At 41.1% G+C, this 18379-nt stretch overlaps 1 protein-coding gene across 1 annotated transcript; it reads right to left on the reverse strand.

Annotated features, from left to right (window-relative positions):
* Window positions 1–1132: 1132 nt before the first annotated feature.
* Window positions 1133–18277, reverse strand: DCAF7 (DDB1 and CUL4 associated factor 7). The gene is made up of 7 exons (XM_076356552.1): window positions 17892–18277; window positions 11432–11590; window positions 10913–11024; window positions 9715–9833; window positions 8879–9088; window positions 8160–8277; window positions 1133–7645 (listed from the first exon to the last, which is right to left on the reverse strand). Exons 1-7 carry the CDS (start codon window positions 18027–18029, stop codon window positions 7473–7475), a joined length of 1029 nt encoding a protein of 342 aa, XP_076212667.1. The 5' UTR covers window positions 18030–18277; the 3' UTR covers window positions 1133–7472.
* Between the last annotated feature and the right edge of the window lie 102 nt (window positions 18278–18379).

Here is an 18379-nt window from a genome sequence, read left to right on the forward strand (position 1 = left end):
ACCTCTCCTTGTCTCTTTTTCTACCCATATTCCTCTACAGGACTTTATGGCACTTGTTTTGCCACGCTGACAGGCAATCCGTTTCTCATAGCATCTACCAGTTCCTGAGTTTTTGCACTAGCAGCTCCAGTTTGCAGAAGTCGCTTTCTTCCACCAGAGTGGAAGCTGAGAAAGTTTCTTTGGAGAATTCCAAAGCACAGATCCAAGGAAAAAAAAAAATCTAGCAGGATGTAAATAATTTCTAGGGTAAAAGACAAACAATTCTTAGAAGGAAAACATCTTTTCCAAATACGGATTACTAGAACAAAGTCCATATATAGCTTAAAAACAGCGTAGCATCTTTACAGGCAACTCTTTCCACTGTGGTCATGAAGCTTAAAAAGCTTTTCTTTCAAAGCCAGTACACAAAGAATTAAAGAGGAATCCGCTGTTGTCAGACAACAGTTTAGTTGAACTAGAGTTAACCTAAATACTGAAGTCATCAGTCCTGCTCACCAAGGTCTAAGGTAAAGACAAATTTCCAAGTTCTGCCACCCTATTCCCCTCTAGGTCCTAGTTCCAGCAGCAACACCACCAGTGACTGAGCCTGCAAAGAAAACACCCTTTAACAGAGGTCAACCGTACACAGGGGAGACTTAGAAGCTAAGTGCCTAATTGCCTTGTCTTCAATTTGCCTGTATTCAAAAAGCCTTAGAGACCAATTATTTGAATTAAAAAAAAAAAGAAATCCCTCTTCCCCTCATCTTAAAAACCAAAAGCATGCAGGCAGATAATTACCATTTGTTGTGTAGGGAACAAGCGCTAACACCACTAGTATACAGGGGTCACGCAGTAGGTTTGTTTTAAGAAGGTGTACTTTAAAATTAACCAAGTTCTGTTGTGACTGGGTTCCTAACAACATAATTATTCGGAGTAACTTGCAACTTAGAATTGCTAGAATTATCACGTTTGTTTGGGTATCGGTAGGATGAGAGATGAATACACTTCACCAGTTTTGTAGAGACAAGGTGAGGCAATCACCCTCCCTTTTACAGCAATAAACTTCACACAGGATACATGAAGCCTATTTGAAGTAGTTCCCTGCTCACCCCCACAGGCACCGGTTTTTAACTCACCACACAGTGAACTGCAGTCAATCTACAAATGTTCCATTTTTATTACAAAGTATGAAAGGCAGAAAATACTGTACCTAATACACAGGAGGCCGAAACTTAGAAAGAAGGTTAAAAAATCTGAATAAAACTACATAGGAAGCAGGAAATAGCATAAAAGGATGCAACATTCCACTTTCAAGCGATTTCAGAAAATTGCCTTAAAATTTACAGAGTTTCAACAATATGGTTCCATGACTCGGGTGTTAAAATCCATTGTAACAAAACCTTTTGTATTTTCTCCATAAAAATAAAGGAATATAGGGACACTGCAGCTATCCATGTCAACAACATATGTCTGTTGAATAGCAGGATACTAGGATTCCTCTAGGACAGTATAGTAGCGAAGTTGCAAATCTCAATATGGAAGGTGGAGAAAAGAAGGACAGAAGTAAAACTACTATTGCTTTAACATATTTTAGTGAGAACAAGAAGTCAGGAATCTCATATGGATGTTTGTACAATCATGCTACAAAGATTACACCTTCAGGAAATTACCACAACGGGACTGTGAATGGGAAGAGCAGAAGGGAAAACACACATAAAAGTAAACATCTCCTACTTGACTATTGGTAACAAAAATGCTTCAGCGCAACAGATTTAAATTACATTTTACACTGCTAGCAACCCAAATTTAAAAAAAAGGTTCCTTTTAAATAGTCGATTTCATAATTCATATTTACCAGGTTGTCAAAAAAAAGCAACGCATCGCTTCTCAGCTCTGCTCTTTCATTCGCTGGTTCTTGCATTTCTGCCTTTGTTCAGATTTGACAGACCGATCCTCCTCTCCAACAGAGGAGACTTGAGAATCGCAAATCTTGCAAACAGGAAAGCAAACTCCAAGGGATGAGAGCTGGAACACGGGCTTACAGTTAGTCATGGCCACAGTATTTTTTCAGGAAATAGCTTATTTCTTCATTTTGTTAGATTTTCTGAAAAGATATAAACTTGATGGAAGCCACACAGATAATTTTTTTTTTTATTTTTATGACTATGGAAATCCTAGCTTGATGCCGAGTATCAGAGGTTGCACAAAAGGCCACCGGGATACCTGACAGACAAAGTTATCATCTGAAATCAGGCAGCAGCAAGCAAGCCTCACAAGTGCCTTTGACTCTGGAGTCTGCCATGAATCGCTAGATGAGCATTCAGTGACTGGTATTTAGTTGCATTTTTAATTACCGTTTTTTAGTGCTGGTGAAAGGTGCTGATCGGAAGTTCTGGAGATCTCTTCCTAAAAAAAAAAGGAGTCGGGGGCATGCTAAACTCCTCTCAACATCCTTGAGAATGAGACAGTTCTGACTCTTCTCAGGTAAGCAGGGGGAAATACAGCTGCATCTCTAAGTAAGTATGAGAAAGTGCTCTTTAAGTGCCACATACAATTAATTCCCTGGATTCTCTACAAAGATCAAGAGAAATGGGAACATAGTTGACAGTACCTTGCCCATTCCAGGACTGATTTTGGACACCTCCTTTCAATGTCCGCTGTACAATAAATACAGGCCTGCTCTGGAATATTGGTCTGACAGTAGAAAGCAGGAAATATGTATCAGAGAGAACTTGTGTTAACTGAGAGGGTAACACAGTGTGGGTTTGAGGTGGTAGGACCATTTCCCTAAACAGCAGTGGGAAGACTAAACCCTTCCGTACTTTGATGGAACTGTAACTGTGCAATCTATTGAGCCAAGAGCTTACCCTTGCTGCCGTTCATCCTTTTCAGAATGTCCTGAAAGAGTTAAAACACCACTAACATAAGGAACTGACAAGTTCAAGAATTTAGGTTGTGTGAATTTACAGACAGCAGCTGCATTTTTTCTATCACAAAAATAAGTTATCCGAAGAATCCAGCTACATCTTTACACAACCAACCTGCCGCTACTGCCATCACGCTCAGACGGTAGAAAAGGCGATTCCCAAACACCGTCAAGTTCCTAAGCAAAGCAAAAGGAACTCTCTAGGTGACAAGCAGCACTACGTTACTTGGGTTGGCCTTGCAAGATCGTGTCAGTCTCAGAATACAGAGCTTCAGTTTAACATTAACAGTATTGTCAAGTGCTCACATTTTTGGTGTTCAGTAGAAACAGATGAGGGTGCACTAGATACTGACAACCATAGCCAGCTTCGGATTTCAGTGACTCTTGTATTTAACATTTTATACAAAACACAGACAAATGCCTACCATAAAAGGGCTGAGGAAAAGATGACTCTCCCCCTAATCTTACCAAAAATATACTTGTTAAAGTGCCATCTGCAAGAGAACAAAACAGACACACTCAGCTTTCTTCATTTACATTTAAAACAAGCACAAGAGCATCTGTGAATTCCAATATATCAGACTCCTCCCCTCACCTAGTCTCTGGCAGGCAGTGATCTACAGTCGAGCCTGATGCAGCTTTCTCATTGCAACACCAGGCAAAAAATAGATCTTTTTACTATTATCCAGAACATTCAGGAGAGTAATTACAGCGAAGTTTTGAAAGGATCATTAACTTTGACTTATGAGAGGCAATGCCTCCCCCGTTAAGTACATTTCAAGGTTCCATAAGGAACAACCTGTATTATCAGTCTCCTTTCATATCATTCTTTGAAACCACTGTGTTTTCTTTCTAAATAGATTGTCAAAGCACTCAAATCCTTGCCTTTTAAATCCCTGCACACAGAAGTACAATTCCCACAGATGCAACCTACCACAGCCCATTTCATTTAGACAATTAACAGTTGGCATACTCCACACTAATTCGACATCCAACTTGTTTTCTGTAGGTTTTCACCTCACTAATGAGTTTTACATGATCAAGATCTCCTAGTTGAGAGCCAATATACTAGCAACAGGTTGTCCACATAATAGCAGGAATCTATGGAAAGCTTGGTTTAAACAGAACGTAACCACCAAACAATAACTTAGTATCTTGAATTAATTGACAGGAGAAGTGATACAGAACTACTTAAGTCAGAGAAAAATATTTATGTTCCAGAATCAGTCTCAACTGTACCAACAATAGCATGTGATTTTTCTGTTTTGCTAACCTCACTTATGCTCAGACTTCTCCCTTAACGTCACTTTATACTCAAGGGATAGGAGGCATTTGAAAGCAGTTGCTCTGCATCCTCTGCTTGTGCACTAAGCACAAAATAATTGAGATCCAATATCAAAGTATTTATTTTCATAAACTTTGGAAAAAATAATGCTTCTGGGGGCTTTACACCCAACATAACTGAATGTTAAGCAGGTGAAATATGATAAACTACATCTTCTGATTCACAGGCTACAGTGACAAGTCTCAGGGTTTTATTTTATCTTGCAAATAAACTTGAACCAGCAAGTAGACAGTTAGCTCCCTGCCACTGTGTCAGCAGGTGCTGGCAAAAGGGCACCAAAGTCTCTCACTTCCTTCTCTATATGGAAGTGCCATTTGCACTACAGAACATCTCACCCATGAGGATTTTCATGTCTTTTCAGTCATTAACCTTTCAAGTGACTTCTTTGAAAAGAAGCTATTTTAAGTAGCATTTCCCTGTTCCAAAACAGCCTCTAGTGATTTCAAATGTAATTTCATATGAAGAATGACAATGGATTATGCCCAAAGCAATATGCTGTAGATCCAGAAGGTACCCCAACTGGCTAAACAAACAGGATATAGGCTTTATTTGGAATCCACTGGAGCCTGCAAGATTCCTTCACTTGCCTTTGACGAGTTTGGAATGAGCACCCAATTCCACAAATGAACATCAAGCAGTTTTATGGATGGAAGGACCGACACTGGATTCTCTTCAGGTTCATTATAGGACTGTTTTCCAACAGTAGCAAAAGCTACCTGGCTATTCAGGCTATTAGCCCCTTTACACATGCTCTCTTCTCGTCATCTTAGTGTAAAAGGCTGTATTCCTCTAGGAATAAACTGCATCTGCTATTTAGTATAGCCTATAGAGTCTTTTAGTGACTTCACTTTCAACTAAATTATCTTATGTCTTTTTTAAAGCACAATTCTACAGTTGCAAAAGATGCATTTTTAAGCTAAGCAACAGATACATTCATCTTTTACTCATGCCATCTATACAAGAATGAGACTTTGAAGCATAAAAGGGACTACAGAAAGTACTAATATTACAGGTAGTTCCCTCTTAGTAGCACAGCATATTATGCCTGCCGTTTGTAATTAAACAGTAAATGACAAGCCTGTGTACATATTTTTATGAGTATCTAAAGCTGTGAATGCCGTTATAGGCTTCTGCTAAGAAAATCCTAATTTTCACTTCATTCTGCATAAGTATTTTCCAGTTTAAGATGAAGTGCTATTGTAAAAAGTGATAACCTAATCGTTTGGCTAACACTGTTCTGACATCTAGGACAAATCCGTCTGTGGAACACACTACCCTCAGCACTGCTGCTAATAAGACAAACTGACCTTCAAGTCAAATCAAGCTTTCTGTCAAAAGTCCCACAACTGAACACAGAATGTCATTGACAAAACATGAGCTTGAACTGTGTTAGAGTCTTAGTTCTCCGATATTAAAAAGGGTGATGGAATAAAGCTGTCCCTAATGAATTCCTATCAAACTCACAAGACAATGCTTTTCTGAGCTCCATGTTGAGAAGCAGTCCGTAGAAGAATATTTCTGTATGTCCAGAATGACAAAACTTTTCAAATTCTGTTCTGTATTTGACAGCGCTTTCAGCGTCAGCTTCACTGTTTCACAGCAATCACTTTTCCCAACTTGCCTTTCCTGCATAAACTGACAAGATTCAAGTTTGCCAGTGTCCTACAATTTATAATGCTGCCTCCAGTTGCAGGTGAATACTCATTAGGTGGAAAGACAATTTTGATAGTTTCTGACATTTACATCAAAACTCAGCTGGTACACCCTTACAGACCAGCTATGGTTGTCATGTCTTCATTGGGAGAGTACTGCGGAGCATTCATCCGAGTAGCTATGTTATCAACGAAGATTTTTACCTTGCCTAATCCACTCAGCTTTGATTGAAAAGTATTACTGTAGAGGGACCCACTATTCAAAACAGAAACAGAAGCCCTTGGGCACATCCCCAAAAGATATGAGGATGACAAGTGCCAAACCTTAGCCTCAGTGGCACGGTATCTTTCCTTTTAAATCCCATCTTTGTGTATTGCATTAGGGAATAACTTCTTTCAGAGAAACAGCTTTCATTTGGAGAGTGGACCAGCTTTTCCGACTCATCTCGCTCATTCAACAAGACCTGACAGTACAAAGCAAATACACTTTGGAAAAAAGATTGCTTTGCACTCCTTTCAAGAACTCCCAGGAACACAGGCCAAACGCAAAGAAGCTCCAAGGTACAGGCTAACCACAAAATCTTGCTCATATTATTTGCCAATCAAGCAAGCTACAAAGTGTGAAACCATTTTATTTTGGTTTAGATAGTAAGTCTTCCGAGGGGAAGTCATTTGATTGGAAGTGTCAATCCCAAGTCCATTACAAATCACATTTTTTCAGGAGTCGTTTACCTCCTGGGAGCTTAAGTCATGCATGTATCTTCTTCCTGAAACCTATTATCATTCTGTTAGCTAACACAACTGCAGGATACACGCAAATTCAGTTATAATTTAAAAATAAGGCCTACCATAGTAACAACTGCCTCTAACATCAAAAAAGTGTAAAGAAATTGTGCAACAAGTACTTGTACTTCACAGCACCAGAAAATTCTGCCCAGGTAACCAGGTATAGAGAGCCAAGGCAACAGCTAATTCTGGCAGGCCTTTACTGCCAGGGAGCCTACAGTGTTATTGTGATTGGGCACATGGAAGTGGATCACATATCAAAAGTAAGAATTAGGGAGAAAAACCTTACTCAATAGAAAGTTAGCCCAATATATAAAAACCATACAAATGTTTAAACAGTTTAGAGGCAGCAACAACAGGAATGATAAAGATTCCTGCCAAGGTGGCTGTTAACATCAGTGTCTTTTTCCCCACCTTGTTTTGTACTTGCATCTATTAAACTAGTTGGATGTGCTGCCTCAGCTGGCTGATAAACACATGGACATATGCAGCAACTTAAAAGCCTGCAAGCTTATTAATACAGTCAACAAACAAATATACAGAACTTTAACTGAGGAAAAAAAAAAAACAACCAAAACCCAGAACGTCCAAGAGGCTCAGCACGTCTCTGCATTTTAGAGTCTTGGAGAGACAGGAGACACCTGCCATCGATTCTTGTAAAAGTTTCTTGTAACAGTAGATGCAAAGCAACAACAGATACTGGCCACTTGACTTGTGTTGTTCTTACTTTAGAGGGGAGGGGAAATTATACAGCCCTGCCTCAATGTGGCATGAAGCAGTAATGTTACACTCTCAAAATCTCCAGGCAGTTGTTGTAGCAGATAGCTATCCAGTCTGGCTGAGTTGATGCCCACTGTACATTGTTGATTTCTCCCTCTGCTGTATAGGCCAAGATAGGGTCCTCAATGGCACGAGGCATTTGCTGGATATCCCAGATGAGAGCCTGATGGTCATCCGCTGCAAATGGAAGAGAAAATCATAAGTAGAGTCAAGGTATAACGAGATCTCCATACATGACTACAGACAGGCGTATAGTCCAAGAAGCTATATAGGATATGGCTGTTGCAGTCCCAATGAGTATTCAAGCCAGAGATACAATGATACAACTATGCTCCAAAAAAATAAGCTTGGATCATTATACATTATCCAGGACAGAGTTGAAAACCAAATCATCAGTGGAACTCATCTCAGTTGAAAACATTTAAGAACTAGATTGCAAAAAAATAAGGAGCATTAAAATAATACAGCTTAGCCAAAGCAGATGCACAGTTTGGGCACTGGGCTCCAGTAGGTGTCTATTTCCATAACAATTTTAGAGAAGTCATTAGTAAAGGGCTTCTAAACTGCAGGTATTCTTTAGCAAAAGGCAGGCAGAGAACCGCATAAACTTTTGGAGAGAGAGGGTTTTGCAAATGCAGTGAAAGACTCAGAGATTCACCAACGCAGCTGGATAGGGATGGATCACACTTACCTGCTGTACAAATGTGGCAGGAAGAATGAGGTGCCCAAGCAATTCCATTTACACAGGCTCTGTGGTTGTTTAACCTGGCAACAGGAGTGCAGGGAACTCTGACATCTAGAATCACAACCTTCAGAAACAAAAAACAAACTAAATTAATAACTTGCATTTTTTTATTTGTTTCTTCAGAAAACCAAGTATTTTGAGCCAAGGGTATAAATATAGCCCGTTCCTAAAGGATGCGGTTGGTAAGCAAACACTGCTCTCAAAGAATAGCTTCTAGCTGGTTAGTGTGTCTCAAAAGGAGTCAGACCTCACAGGGAGGGTTTGTGAGTTATGCAACAAGGGCAAACAAATTACGCTTCCCTGAAGTGGCACAAGTGACAAACTAAGATACACTGCCTCGTGCACCTAACTGAGAAAGAACAAGGTGACTAAAACACTTGCAGTTAAGATTTTATGTGAAAACTATTGCTCAACTGGCTCACAGACCCCTCTTAAAAACGAGCTGAAATATATATATGAGCCAGAGACCTTGAAGTAACTTTGACATTATAAACTTGTTTAACTCCTACTGAAGCTAGTGCACTAAGAATTGGTCCTTAATCATAGTCCAGTTCAGGTACTGACACTGGCCCCTTACTTTAAAGAACTGACTACTAATTACTACCAAGCCACCTCCCAAAAAATCACAACCACTAGCACCTACAGAAGATAAGATGCCACCTTACCTCCATGCCATCCATGGCCATTGTAGCAAGATAGTTGGGATCCTGCTTATTCCAGCAGAGACGCAGCAATGGATGGTGCTGTGGGTCCTCATAAATTATGGTGCTGTGTTCCAGATGACGGAGATCGAACATCCTCACCGAGCCATCTGCACCAACTGAAGCGAACATATCTCTGCCACCACCTGCACGGCTAAATGCTATGTCATACACCTGCTCAGTAACAGGACAGAGAAAAACATAACCTTAGTTTTAGTGAGCACACTGCCTCCTAATTCGCAGTAAAATGGAATTTACATATGGATAGCAGACCTAGTTGCGACATATTCTGTCAAATACTTGATGTTCCTAGCAAGTTTTTAGTTATGACACTTGCCAAAAGGAGGGGGAAAAACTTAAAAGTGTTATGTCATTGTAAGATCATTCACTGAAACTAAACATATCAACTTTCCAGACACAGATTTTTTTAATATTAAATTTCTGAAAAGTAATATTATGTTAAGATGAAAGAATCTTGCAAGTTGTTTATTGCCTTTGATATGCAGTTGATTTCAATTCCAGTTTGACGTTTTACCTCATTTTTCTAAAATATGCTGGAGCATAATTTAGTAAAACAAGCATATTCTCAAGTCCAGATTCTATGACGAGTAAACAGAGTAGTTTTGATAGCCAATAGTATAGTTTTAGTTTGGTAGTCAAAACTGTATATCTTAATCTTAGATAAATTATCTTTTTGGATCATTAGATTTTTCAAGAAAAAGGGGGAAAACAGAAAAGTTCTGCTCCTTTTCTACTGCTTAAAAAAATATGCAATGTAAACAATCAAAAAAAGCTGTCACCTCTTTGTCATGCGCAATAAGCTGGGTCTTCACATGGCCAGAGACCAGATTTACTCTTCCCAGAACCTGTCCTGTCTCCAGACCCCAAATAGTGCAGGTTGTGTCAATACTAGAGGTACCTGAAACGAAAACACTTCTGTTAGCAAAATTAATATTCTCACAAATTATTTAATCACTTACTGGATTAATGTAATATCCTCCGACATCTACAGATCAAAATAGCTACAAGAACAGCATACAATTAAAATCAAGAATGGCAAACAGCTAACAGTCTACCATGCATTTAAATGACCCAAACCTTTTAGCTGCAGAAATAGCCTTCCACACAGGAATAAAGTGTAAATAGCTCATGTCTACTTCAATCTATTCAGAAGCCTGATGCAACGCTGAGATGAACTTTCCCATCCTGTAAGTCTCATGTGCATGTCAAAACCAAAATTCAACCGTAGTGTTGCGATAGCGTATTATTATTAACTGATTGTTTCTGTGGACTGAAGGTGGGGCTAGCAGTAAAGCTCTTGAGAGATGAGAGATGCAACACACAAAAAATAAATCATGTAGTAAATAATTACTAAGACACATTATCACTGTTAATCTCTGGGCAAATCCCCCTGACATAAATGGCTGCACTCTTCTGGGAAACAAATCTCTGCTGGATCAGTCATCTTGGATTCACAATTTGTCCCATTGGCTATAATTAAACCTTAAGCATTCAGCCCCCTCCTCCAACTGAATTAAGGGCTCCTGGCTTTACTCCTGCTGCTGAAATGGCTTCACAAAAGAAAAAGCTTGGTACATAGTTTTCTATCCACTCCAGAACACGCTGAAATAAGCGGAGTTCATTTACATCATCACTTAGCACTACAACAATAGCTCACCAGCCCTGAAGACTGAGGCTCCCTATCTGCAAATAAGGAACACCCCTAATCCCACCTAAGTGACCCATTCTGTACTGGACAGGGCACCTTTCAATGCAAAAAAAGTCTCCATGAGCTGCTCAATTTATTTGGGTTTTTTTTTTATTTTTAACCTAAGACAATGGCAGTTTCTATAACGTAGAAGTCTGTCCACTGGTTAGTTATCAAATTAAGTGGTGACATGCAATGACACAGCAGTCAGTCGGAGCCCAGAATTCACCAGACTAAATTCAAAAGCGTGTCTTTTCCATGCTGAAAATGTAGCATTTTGTCAGTCTCACCTAGAAGGTAAGGATCCACTTCATTCCAGTCAAATGATGTTAGTGGAGCACAGAAATCAGAGTTCTTGTTATTGTTCAGCAAACACTCCAGCCGGGTCTCCGTTTCACCCACCTTTAGAAAAAGTGAAACACCTGACTTAAATAGCAACATCATATGACTTGTTCCACTTGCACTTCCAAAACATGAGGTGTTAATCCTGGGTTTCTCTCCTCTCAGCTTTACATCCTAAAGCTCTGGAAAACACAATCACCATCTCTATCTTCAATAAGGTGATTAAAACAGCAACTACCATCATAATTCTGCTTCTCCTATAGTCTTCATATTTAGTTACATTATTGCAGTTAAGGAAACAAATTATCAAGTGCTCTGACTTGATTTTATGTCTTAACGTCCACACTGTAGCAAGGGCAAGACACCCTGAAAGGAAAACACTTCAAAAAATCTGGTCTTGAGTGAAAATGAGATCAATGCGCAACACAATATCATGGTTTATCTTTTTCTAGGGAGGATTTACTCACTCTCCACACTCGCAGATAGTCACCACTGGTTGCCAACAGGTCTGGATATACTCCCTTGGTGTCTGGGATCCACATAAGCTTTGTGGTAGGGTAGGGGTGATCAAAGGTGTTCCTGCAAATGAATTCTGAGCTCTCTTCATCCAAACCAACAAGCTGCACCTATAAGAAGCCATATTTAAAAGAAAGCATTTTATCAAAATACTCATTTATAATTACAGCATTAAGACTGAGCGTATTTTAGAAGGACACCTTCTGTAACCTCAAGGACAATATAAAAGGACCATCACGTCAATGGAATGAGAAATCGTTAAAGCTTTGCTTTCTAGCTGGGGCATGTAAGCAAAGCGAAGTATAAATAATCACCACAGTGCTTTACTTTGAAGAGATGATCTCAAATGAATCGAAATCCAATCCTAAAGGATTAAAGACCACCCTTCTCTTTTCCACATTGCAAAGCCTAGTTTAAATCACAGACTTAAACTGCACAAACATTATACCAAGTCATCTTTAACTGAACTGATGCTGACAATGTCATCTTCAGAGAGCAGGACAAGCTGTAGTTTGCATGACAACCACCCACAATTAAAGCCCATATCATGGAGTTCTTGGCCATAACCCTGCAGATTGTGACAGATCATGTCAGTTAGCCATCAAGCTGTTTTCAGCATCACATTAACTAAAATGTTCTATCACAACTGCACAAAATTAAGGTACAGATTCACATCAGAGACAGAAAGTAAAACAGAATTCAAACTTAAAAAAAAAATTGGGAAGCTAAAATATTTAAATAATTATTCAAATGTTTTGTGTGAAAAGACCACAAAAGCAGGTCTGCTGAAAGATTCTAGGTAACTGAATTCCAAATTAGTTTTTTTTTGCACAGTAATGTGACAGTGGGAAGGGCTAACTTGCCCAGTTTGGAGTGATGCAAGACAGGGCAGACAAGAAACTATCTCCACATAGCTTGGTTATGACAACACCTGAAGTAATGCTTGAAGTCCCAGACATTATGCTATTAGAAAAATATTGACATGTCAGAAAGTGTTCATAGAACAATATGTTGCTGGGAGGATACGTTTAACCTACCAGTGACTACAAGACCTAAACAGGATGAAAGCCCCACTGTGTTAAATGCTGTTCAAACACAAACATTATGGGGGCAACTCACTACAATTAGTTTGTAAGCTGCTCATGGCAGGAGCTTCCTAGTACTTTCCACACAGCAGCTTCCTCCTGGAAACAGTGGCTTAATGGACTTTTTCCTAAGATGTTTATCTGGAAGAATCCTAAATATTCTGGGATAAGCAATTTGGTTAATAAACTACACATTTAAACTAGATCAGAAATCTACCATATTATTACCACATAACAAAAAACCAACAAATGCTTCAGTGGATCTTAAACTATAACATTAGCAGTTATGAGTCCATTTAGAGATGTCCTTAATAAATGCAAACCTTGCCCCCTGCCACAATGAGAAAAATCCATCCTTTTCACTCCATAACAAACCCTAAAAGACATATCCAAGTATGCTTCTAAAAACTGTGTATTTGTCTGCCTTGCACTCTCTTTATTACAGCTACTCCTTATTATACTTTACACTCAAGTATGAATCAGTCAAGAACCTCCGTGTCTTCTGAAGTGATTGACAAATAGCTTTCTAACTCCTTTAGGGATCAGAAGTGCTAAGCGGATTTTACAAAGGAAGCAAATTGTCCTTGGTGATAGAAAATCTTGTGGCAAGGTCAGGATCAGAAGACAAATGACCTCTACTCATTTCTTCTCCTTTGCTTATGCTGTTTTCAGCTCAATATGACTGTATTAAGCCTACACAAAGCAATCAACATACTCATAACCAGAAGCAAATCTCAAACAGCAAAGGACTCACTTTTGTTGGTGTGAATTTATATATTCCTGCACTGCATATTCATGTTTAACCCCTCCTCAGATCTGAAGAGAAAGCAATGACTGTGCAGCAACCCAGTATCTTTGTGATCTTTGACATTTTTAGGTGCAGGCCAGGTCAGAGAACAAAAATTACATTAGCAACACTGGAGCTCCTGGCAACTGCTGAAGATCAGGTGTCTGACACCGATTGTCAGACCTGGCAGCAGCCTGTGATCACTCTGAGCAGGAGGCATCGGTCTGCCCGGAGACAGGAGCAGAAGCAGAAAATACTGCTTGAGAAGCTCTATTCTTTCCTAGCTCAGCATATTCAAAGGTATCACTCTTCTCTTCGGACTTGATCACATACAGTGATTACAGAATCCCTCTGTTCATCCTCTTGTGCAGGCTGAATACGAGGAGATGGAATGATGGAATTATTTGCAGGATGCTGATTGTATCAGAGCCCTGTCTCTCCCTCCTGCAAGTGAGGCAAGATTTGCTGCTGCCAGCTACTGCACGAAGGAGTGCCTGAAGTCCAGCCCTGACAAGACTGAGGTGATGCTAACAGGAAAGTAACTGTCAGTCTGGATACAATTTGAACCATTCTACATCTACCCGTAACTCATTCCAGTGGGAAAAATGAGGACCAGTGTGTTCGATCTCCATTAGTTTTGCAATTATGCTATGACAGTAGGTAGGAATGTTATTATAATTATTTGTTTCTCCAATACATCAAGATATGCTAAAATTGGATGTGGATTTTCCTACCATAAGCCTTTATCAACGTAAGGCTTAATTGCAGTGGTGCATCTGAATAAAGAAGTGCCTTTAATCAGCATTCTTTAACTTCCAAAAAATTTACACCTCTCTTCAACATGTTCCAAAAGAATCAGACACAGAATTAAACAATGCAGAATTTGGTAACAGCTTGCTTCTTTTTCTTGCATGGTTTGAGGAACAGTGAAGTAAGTTCACAGTACTTTTTTAAAAAAAAAAACCTATATCTCTTTAATCTGATTAGTAACTACTAAGAACAACATTTCACAATTATTTTAGGGTCATGTACAATCAGAAAGATCTCACTGCACCAATTAATCTTCAACATGCAATCAATTTTTCTTTGCAACTCTAAACCTTACAGAAAAAATGACCCTCTGGTAAAACAACCACCCTGAATGCTCTCTGATTCAAGGCACTGTTCAGGAGAAGGTGGCAACCTGGGAAGCACATGGTCATAACCCATCAGTCTGCTCCAGTGATGGGAGTGAGCAGTGTACAGCACCACCCTCTACTGTTTTCTAAACTGGACTCCAGTTCTGCCTTGCAGATAGATCCCAAAATCAGCCTTTCCTGATGTTTTCCACAGATCATTCCTGATCCACGAAGCCATAGTCAGGAGCCTGCAGAGCAGCATTAACAGTGAGATTTATGAACACCTCTGTTCCCTCCCATTACGCCAGTGATCCATGAGACGTTATAAAGGCTGACAGCCGTTCCCTAATCCAAGAAGTTCAGGAAACACTACCCCAAACAATTTTAGTTCTTCCAACTGGAGCAAGTCATCTCTCTTCTTGTACCAGTGATTTGATCAGCAAAGGTGTACAAGCTGAAACAAAACTCCGTTGGGGTTCCAACAGTTCTTCGCAACTAGCTTTCTGCTGTGCTACACAGCTTGTTAGTGGGGGGGTTGACAGAGGTTAGAAGAGTCTGGGAATTGGGGATAGCAGTAAATTAAGGTTTGGCAGTCAATAGATTTGAGTTCCCAACTAAACAGAGGTGTAAACAGCCATTTTATATATGTAACCCATAAGTACGTCAAGCTCTGGTAATTACTACAGAAATAGAAAATCAGAGACAAATGAGCAAGAATCTCTCCTCTTTCTTTCACTGTAATTCCCTCACAGTGAACTTCTGCTGCAACAAACACTTGGTGCATTAAGTCTTTTTAAAAGAAACCCTAAACCAGAAGAGTAATAAGGAAAAGGTCTATTCACCTATTTGGTTAGATTTTAAGCAAGCTAGAATTGCTATTCCAGACTATTTTTTTTTTTTAGTATATTAAGGGTAAGGAAGAAAGCCAGTTATTTGGAACAAACCATTGCAACATCAGGAACAGAAATGTTGTTTTTGCCAGAAACCTCTAAAGATTATGAGTGCAAAGAGAAAGTTGAAATGAAAATGTTTTCATTATCCTTTTAATTAGTGCCAACTGTACCTATAAGTGTATTTTGATGTCAGAAGCTGGCAATATAAAACATCTCAACTGTGAAATTATGCAGGGGGACAAAGCTTTCACGCATGCCCTGTGAAAATCTTAAATTTCTGCTTACCCCAGAAGTCAGGCTATAAAACCAACTGCTCCAGACCCTTTGCAGCACTATGTTATGGACTACTTAAACAGGGTAACTTCAGTTCTTTCCCTTTGTTCCTTTAGTTACACCACTTACATGGACAGAAGCTGGAGCTGAAAGAGTTTACAACTAGTGTGCACCTAGCACAACCGTACAGTATCTGTCCAAGAGTTCCCAATCTGGACCATGAAGCTATTCCCTGAATGTTTCAGTATCCTCTAAAAGACTCAGCAAAGCTGTGAGAGGCATAGTAAGACACCACAAAGACAGTGCAGATGAAACGCCACTCCCAAGCTTGTTCTGGTCCCCAAAGTAAAGGGGACAACATCAATACTCTAAGCAATAACAACACTTGCAATTACCCAAGACAGCTCTGTGTTAACTATCTTCCTACAGTGGAAGGCTGTACTGAAAGCACTACAAAAAGCATCAAACGAGAAAACCACCCCCGCCCTTTTGAAATATCAGAGACACTGCAAAACCTCTCCGCAAAGTGAAGGTTATGTTTCACTGCATTTATTGTACAAGTTTAATTTTTAATCATACATCATCTTATTTCTACAGCAGCAGCATCCAGACTGGCATCTCGTTCTCATACAATTAGTTTCCAGCTCTTTACACCACATAGATCTCGTAGCATGTGGTGCTTATATGGACTGAAGTCAACAGAATAGTTATTCCTGAAGCTCAGAGGTCAAGAGAAGCCCTGGGGAATATTTACAGACAGCAGTAATTTATGTAGTCCTACACAATTTCTGTCTGTGACAACTGTAAGTGTAAAAGGTAGAAAAGAGAGGGGTTGACTCAACTGCTTTACACGTGAAGCCTGAACTGAAAAGCAGACTTGATCACGCTGTAATCAAGAGCAACCCCAGGGAATGGTCCAACCTTAAGGAGGTAAAGGCAACATAAATGTATACCCCCTTATTAACCAATTCTACCACCTCTAAACAAAAAACTGTTCGCAAGTTTGTTATTTCAGCTTCTCAAAGTACAGACTACAGAAACATTTTCAAGTTGGTCTTTAAACAAATTGAAAGTTTTCAAGCTCAGGGACCTGCCTTTCCCCAGCAGTACTCCCAGTCCCCAACAGCGCTCACAGCTGTTGCAGACAGAAATTGTGTACTCCCAGCCCACAACAGCGTAAGGAGACAACTCACAGGCAGCCAACTCATACTGGCTGGACTACAAAGTGCTCAGTAGAAGTATCATGTCTAGAACTGCTGCAAGTGCAGTAAGGTAACCACTTTAAGAGATGTCACCCCCGCCTTACCGTCACCTCCTCTCATTACATCCTCGCACAAAGCCCAATCCCCAATACCAACTTTCTGACGTTATTTTCCACAACTTCCATTAAACTGCTTGACAAAGCTACAAAGCACACGTGCTACAAACACACAAAGCTGTATTTGCAAAACCTTTAGTTTCACACAAAGTTCAGGCTGCTCTATAGCTACGTCCATTTCCTCATCTCTCTTTTATTTATACGAATTCATTATACCAGACTAGCACATTAAAGTCTGTTCAGAAATGACTGCACAAGTGTTTGGAGAGGTGAACATGTAGTCTCTATTAGCAACGTAAGGCTCTCCGCCTGTATCTGGCGGGGAAACACCGAAGTTATAATCTCATGCCTCATTACACCCTTGTTCCCAGAGACAACTAAAGGTACTGAGAAATCCGTGAAAGTGGTTTATATACTTATGAAAAAAGTTATCGCACACAAGTCCTCCACAACAAAAAAGTATAATGAGAACGGCACATTTCCAACACAGTCTCAGACACCCTGTATATGCGCAAACTTTAGTCCTGGCCATAAACTTTTCTTCGTACTGAATAAAAGCCAGGTACGCTCAAGCTAGGGGACCTTCCTGGTGGAGGAGCAGCCAGCAGCAGCACCCATGGCTCTTCCCCCCCCCCAGTCCCTCAGTCTCCCAACAGCCGAGGGAAGGAAACCAGCCTGAATCTAGGCCAGCACCCTGCGCTTCAGGGGAACATCTGAAGGCTCTACACAGCTCCCAGTGCCGAGGACAAGGCAGGAAGACTCCCTCCAGCCACACCAACCGCGGGGGCCGTGCCCGGGATCGGGGGGCCGTGCCCGGGATCGGGGGGCCGCTTGAACCACTAGGATGAAGAGGGTCGGCCCCCTCCTCCCCCTCACTCTGCCCCAGCCCCGCCGCCCGATGCCGGTAGAGCCGGGCCCGGCCGCCGCCGCTCCCCACCTTGTTGTTATACTCCTCCACGAAGCTTCCCAGCGCCAGACGGAACCGCTTGTCCGGCCGGACGCTCCAGTTCATGGCGTACACTGTCCAGGGCGCCTCATATTTGTAGATCTCCTTCCGCTTCCCGTGCAGCGACATGGCTCGGCCGAGGGGGCCCCGGGTAGCGGCGGGGCTGAGGGGGACAGCGGGCTTGGCGGAAGGGGTGCCCGAGCTGGGCTCGGAGGGGAGCGATGGGCCCGAATGGAGTGGGATAGGGAAGCGGGGGAGAGGAGGAGCGCAGCCGGCCGGGGCGCAGCGAGGCCGGGGAGGTGGCGGGGAGCGGGGGAGGCCGCAGCACGGCGCCGCGCCCCCAGGCCCGGCTCCAGACCCCGGCGGCAGCAGGAGCAGCGCGGAGGCCGTTTGGGATTCGGCCCCTCACACAACGGGAACGGAAGCCACGCGGGGAGCCCCGCCCACTGGGCACGGGTTGGCTGGTTTGCCTGTCACTT

This window comes from Aptenodytes patagonicus, chromosome 20 (genome assembly GCF_965638725.1).
Source record: "Aptenodytes patagonicus chromosome 20, bAptPat1.pri.cur, whole genome shotgun sequence".
Classification (NCBI taxonomy): Eukaryota; Metazoa; Chordata; class Aves; order Sphenisciformes; family Spheniscidae; genus Aptenodytes; species Aptenodytes patagonicus.